General features: G+C 39.4%; 1 protein-coding gene across 1 annotated transcript; it reads left to right on the forward strand.

The window, feature by feature from the left end:
* The first annotated feature begins 575 nt into the window (after positions 1-575).
* On the forward strand, positions 576-3,274 carry LOC109236707. Its single transcript, XM_019402914.1, has 7 exons — positions 576-723; positions 817-1,655; positions 1,761-1,852; positions 2,108-2,191; positions 2,296-2,487; positions 2,556-2,772; positions 2,858-3,274. Exons 1-7 carry the CDS (start codon positions 576-578, stop codon positions 3,272-3,274), a joined length of 1,989 nt encoding a protein of 662 aa, XP_019258459.1.
* Positions 3,275-5,293: the final 2,019 nt, after the last annotated feature.

A 5,293-nucleotide genomic window follows, 5' to 3' on the forward strand; every position in this document is an offset into this window, starting at 1 on the left:
TGAGAATGCATTTCTCTTCCTTCTCTCTCTCGTCTCATTTCCTTTCTAGTTCATCTCCATAGCTGACCTCCATTAACATGGTATCAGAGCTGTAGTGAAGCTACCTGGTTCAGCAATTAGGAGAAGTCTGCTGCGAAGAGAAGCTAGTTAAAACTCTTACATATTGAGCTCGATGTCGAATCTGGGATCTACAGCGATAATTTCTCTGTGATTGAATCTCAATTCACTAAAAATTTCAATCTCAATTGTGTTTTGAAGATCTGCTAACTGATCACTACAATGGCTATCGAAGAAACTAGCTCTACTCCAGCCATTCCAACACTACATGATTAGAATGTAAACCTAGTTCATCACAATCATCCTCTCTATATCCACTCGTCTGATACACAAGGTGCAGTTCTCATCTCAATTCAACTTCAAGGTTCTGAGAATTATTCATTGTGGAGTAGATCTATGAAAATTGTATTGCATGGTAAAAACAAGTTAGGTTTTGTGTTAGGAACCCGTAGAAAACACATGTTTGATCCTAGCTTATACGATGGGATAGGTGTAATGCTATTGTGTTGGCTTGGATAATGAATATTGTGGCTCCAAACTTGCTTAGTTTTATGATATACGCTTCTGATGCTCACAAGGTTTGGGAGGATCTTCATGAGAGGTTTGACAAAGTCAATGCATCTAGATCCTTCTACTTACACAAGGAAATTGGGAAGCTAACACAAGGTCTATTATCTGTGTCTGAATATTTTTAAAAACTTCGAGAGTTGTGGGATGAATATGAGGCTTTAGTTCCTCCTCCCTTGTGTCGTTGTCCAGAATCTAAGCAAAATGCAGAACATTATCAGCTTCGGAAGTTGTATCAGTTTCTTACTAGGCTAAATGATACTTTTGACAATGCCAAGGATCAGATCCTCATGACTAGACCAGTACCTAACATAAACCAGGCATATGCAATGATCATTAATGTGGAAAGACATAGAAGAAACAATTCTACTGTTGGTGTTGGTGATCCTACAACTCTACTGAGTTATAGAGTCCTTACAGGTGGTTACAACCGTGGCTATAAGCCCAGAAATAACTTTGGAAAGTCATCTCTTCAGTGTGACTTCGCCATCTTAAAGGTCAAACTAGAGACAATTGTTATAAACGTCATGGTTACCCCACTGATTTCAGAGGTAGGAAAGGAGGGGGGAGGTCCTCCTGATTCCAAAGGTGCATATGCACACACTGCCAGCATAGCACCTGCTTCATGTACACAACAAGGAGGTGTTGGTAATGTGGTTTCATCATATAGTTCAGCAACTGATAGCTCTTCAGCAACAGCAGGTGTCTCTTCAGCACCCTTCTTTACTCAAGATCAATACAATCAGATCCTGCACATGTTGAACAAAGGAAAACAGGTTGATACCGTGGCTAATTCTGCAACAGTGAATACTACAGGTACTATAACAGCTCTCATGTCTCATCTAGTGAGCAATAATTGGATTATAGATACAGGTGCTACCAATCATATGGATCACAACCTCAATCAACTGAGCAATATTAGAAAGCTATTAGATAGTGATCAGAACTCGATTCAACTTCCCAATGGTGAAAAGGTTATTATCAGTGACACTGGTGATCTATCATTGTTTAAGGATAAATCAGTACATCATGTACTTTATATTCCAGATTTCAAGTTCAATCTGATGTCAGTGTCAAAAATCATAAAAGAGCTAAGATGTCTAGTAGCTTTCTTTCCTGACTTCTGCATATTTCAGGAGCTCTTCACTGGGAAGGTGATGGGGATTAGCAAAGAGGAACATGGTCTTTACATTCTGAAGCACAAAGAACAAGATATTCCCAAGCAGCTGTTAGATCCTAGACCATTTCATTCCAGTCCTTTTGTAAATACTACTGCTAGTTAGTTTCAAACAAATAATGCTAGTATTGAAAATAAGAATTCATCTGAATGTCTAGATGAGACTGTTTTGTGGCATAAGAGGTTAGGTCATGCACCATTAAGAGTTCTAAAGAAGATAGAAAGTCTGCCAAATGTTCAGTTGAATGAGAATTTCTGTACAGTTTGTCTTGTTGCTAAGCAAACATGAATTCCTTTTTCTTCCAGTAATGCATGTTCTATTAATGCATTTGATCTCATACATGCTGATGTTTGGGGGCCATACAGAGTACCTACTCATAATGGTAGGAGGTATTTTATGACTTTAGTGGATGACTACTCAAGGTTTATCTGGATTTTCTTAATGAATGACAAGGCAGAATCTATTGAGATTCTGAGAAATTTTCTGTTATTAGTCAAAAATCAGTTTTACTGCAGTGTCAAGTGTCTAAGGTTAACAATGGTACTGAATTCTTTAACAATCAAGTCACAGGACTTCTACAAGAACATGGAATAGTTCATCAAAGTACTTGTGTATACACTCCTCAACAGAATGGCAGAGTTGAAAGAAGACATAGATTTATTCTTGATATGGCCAGGGCTTTAAGGTTTCGGGCTTGTGTTCCCTTAAATTTTGGGGAGAGTGTGTTACTATTGCTATGTATATTCTGAATAGGTTGCCTACTATTGTACTGAATGGTGTATCTCCTTTTGAAAGGCTGTTTCATAAGTCCCCTTCTTTAAACCATCTCAGAGTCTTTGGGAGTCTGTGTTATTCAACTAACCTGAAGAAAACATATAATTTCTGCCGTAGAGCTATCCCTGCTGTTCATCTATGTTATTCATCTATTCAGAAGGGTTATGTTCTATATGACCTGAGCTCACCTCTTCTTGTGAGTAGAGACACTGTGTTCAGAGAATATATTATCCTTCAAACATCTACACACTACCCCATCTCCTTTATTTGCAGTTTTACAGATCAGAAATGTTGAGTGTCCTGCTTTGCATTCTTCTGACTCCTTCAATCCATCTGCTTCTCCATGTCCTTCTATGCCTCCCTTGAATAACCAACCTAGTCTATTCTTCCCTTCTCCACCTCCTACTGATAATTTTTCCTCATCTTCTCTTCTTTTATCTGCTCCTGCTGATTTAAGGAGATCTTCTAGAGTGACTAAACCTCCTATATGGATGGAAGACTATATTGTGCTGTCAAAGTCTTCTTCCTCTGCTCACCCTATCTCACAGTGTGTAACCCATTCACCTACCTGCAAGGCATCACTTGCAGCCTATTCAGCCATTACTGTGTCAAGGTCTTATGATGAGGCCAAGGCACATCCCAAGTGGATTGAGGCTATGAGAGCTGAGATTTCAGCCTTAGAAGCTAATCGGACTTAGACTATTATTGATCTTCCTCATGGTAAAACTCCTATAGGATGCAAATGGGTCTTTAAAGTGAAGTACAAGTCTATTGGTGAAGTGGAGAGGTATAAGGCTCGACTAGATGCCCAAGGATATAGCCAACAAGAAGGTTTAGATTACAAGGAGACCTTCTCTCCAGTTTCTAAGATGGTGACTATTAGATCCGTGGTGGCTTTGGCTGCAGCATCTGGATGGTATATTTTTTAGATGGATGTACACAATGCTTTCCTTCAAGGTGATCTCCTTGAAGAGGTGTACATGCACATCCCAGATGGCTTTGCCAGCCAGGGGGAGTTACATCAATAACAGAAGGTTTGCAGGCTTCATATGTCAAATGTATGGGCTTAAACAAGCTCCCAGACAGTGGAACTTGAAGCTGACTAGTGCACTGATTGACATGGGCTTTGTTCAATCGCACTATGACTATTCTTTGTTCACACATAAGGCAGGCTGTGATCACGTAGTAGTGTTGGTGTATGTGGATGATCTACTGGTGACACGAACTAGCTTAACACTCATTCAACAAGTAAGGAAAGATCTACAAGCCAGGTTTAAAATGAAGGATCTGGGAGAACTGAAGTTTTTCCTTGGTATTGAGTTCTCTAGATCCAAGGAAGGAATTTCGATGAATCAAAAAAAGTATGCACTTGAGCTAGTGTATGAAATGCGATTAGCAGGCAGTAGAACAGCTGCTATTCCTCTAGAGTTCAATCACAAGCTTTCCTCTGTAGAACTAGACAAGTTTCTGCACACTAATGAGACCTCAGTTGACAAAGAATTAGAAGATAGAAGCAGCTACCAAAGGCTGATTGGCAGACTATTATACCTAACTATGACTAGGCCTGATTGCCTTTGTAGTTCAGGTACTTAGTCAATATATGCATGCTCCTAAGCAGTCTCACATGGATGCAGCAATAAGAGTAGTTAGATAGATTTAGGGCACTGCAGGTCTTGGGTTGTTTATGCCAGCAGATGGAAGCACAGAATTGTCAGCATTCTGTGACTCGGATTGGGGAGCATGTGTAGAAACCAGGACGTCGGTAACAGGCTACATGGTGAAGTTTGGGCAAGCTTTGGTGTCTTGGAAATCAAAGAAATAAAGTACTGTTTCCAGAAGTTCTGCTGAAGCAGAATTCAGGAGCATGGCATCAACTGTAGCTGTGATCACTTGGTTAATTGAGCGGTTTAAAGAGCTTGGAGTGAAGGGGAATTTGCCTGTGCAGCTGTTTTGCGACGGCAAAGCTGCAATTCAGATTGCAGCTCACCCCATTTTTCATGAGAGGACAAAACACTTTGACATTGACTGTCATTTTGTGAGAGAAAAAATTCAAGATGGGCAAATACAAACTCAACATATTGGAACCAAAGATCAGTTAGTTGACCTGCTTACAAAAGGCTTATGCAGACAACAACACGATCATCTGGTAGGCAAGCTGGGAATGAAGAACATATTTCATCCCTCAGCTTGAGGGGGAGTGTTGAGGCTGGTAGTTAGGAGTAGTTGTACATCTGTATGCCAGCTGTTAATGAGTTGGCATCAGTGTGGGATTAAGTTAACAAGTTAGTTAGTTAGTTAGCCATGTGTATAAATAGGGAGTCTTATTTCATTTTCAGTTTTTCTGTAGCTCGGTATTGATACGGTGAGGATGCATTTCTCTTCCTTCTCTCTCTCGTCTCATTTTCTTTACAGTTCATCTCCATAACTGACCTCCATTAACAAGTATATTATACATTTGCTGCCTATTTTTAGTTTAAGGGATTGAGTGAGAGACTATTTTGATTAATTCTTCAAGTTTTCTCTATTTTTCGTAGTCGAAAATATAGGTATGTTAGATTGGCTTTACCTTACTTAGCACCAGTAATATATAGTTCGAGTTTGGATCATGAGACATGGGGCATCATTATAAGATGTCTACAAATATAGTAAAAACGCAGATTTATTTTAACTCTTGGAGTGTGAAAATCTCTTCCTTTAGTTTACTTCGTAAATGTCTT

Source organism: Nicotiana attenuata, unplaced genomic scaffold (assembly GCF_001879085.1).
Source record: "Nicotiana attenuata strain UT unplaced genomic scaffold, NIATTr2, whole genome shotgun sequence".
Taxonomy (NCBI): domain Eukaryota; kingdom Viridiplantae; phylum Streptophyta; class Magnoliopsida; order Solanales; family Solanaceae; genus Nicotiana; species Nicotiana attenuata.

What these genes read in the sequence shown, in the direction of transcription:
- LOC109236707 (XM_019402914.1), top strand. Translation starts at nt 576, where the DNA reads ATGAATATTGTGGCTCCAAACTTGCTTAGTTTTATGATATACGCTTCT. An exon ending in AGGATAAATCAGTACATCAT is followed by an intron (nt 1,656 to 1,760) that starts GTACTTTATATT and finishes TGCATATTTCAG; the next exon opens with GAGCTCTTCACTGGGAAGGT. An exon ending in ACCTGAGCTCACCTCTTCTT is followed by an intron (nt 2,773 to 2,857) that starts GTGAGTAGAGAC and finishes GCAGTTTTACAG; the next exon opens with ATCAGAAATGTTGAGTGTCC.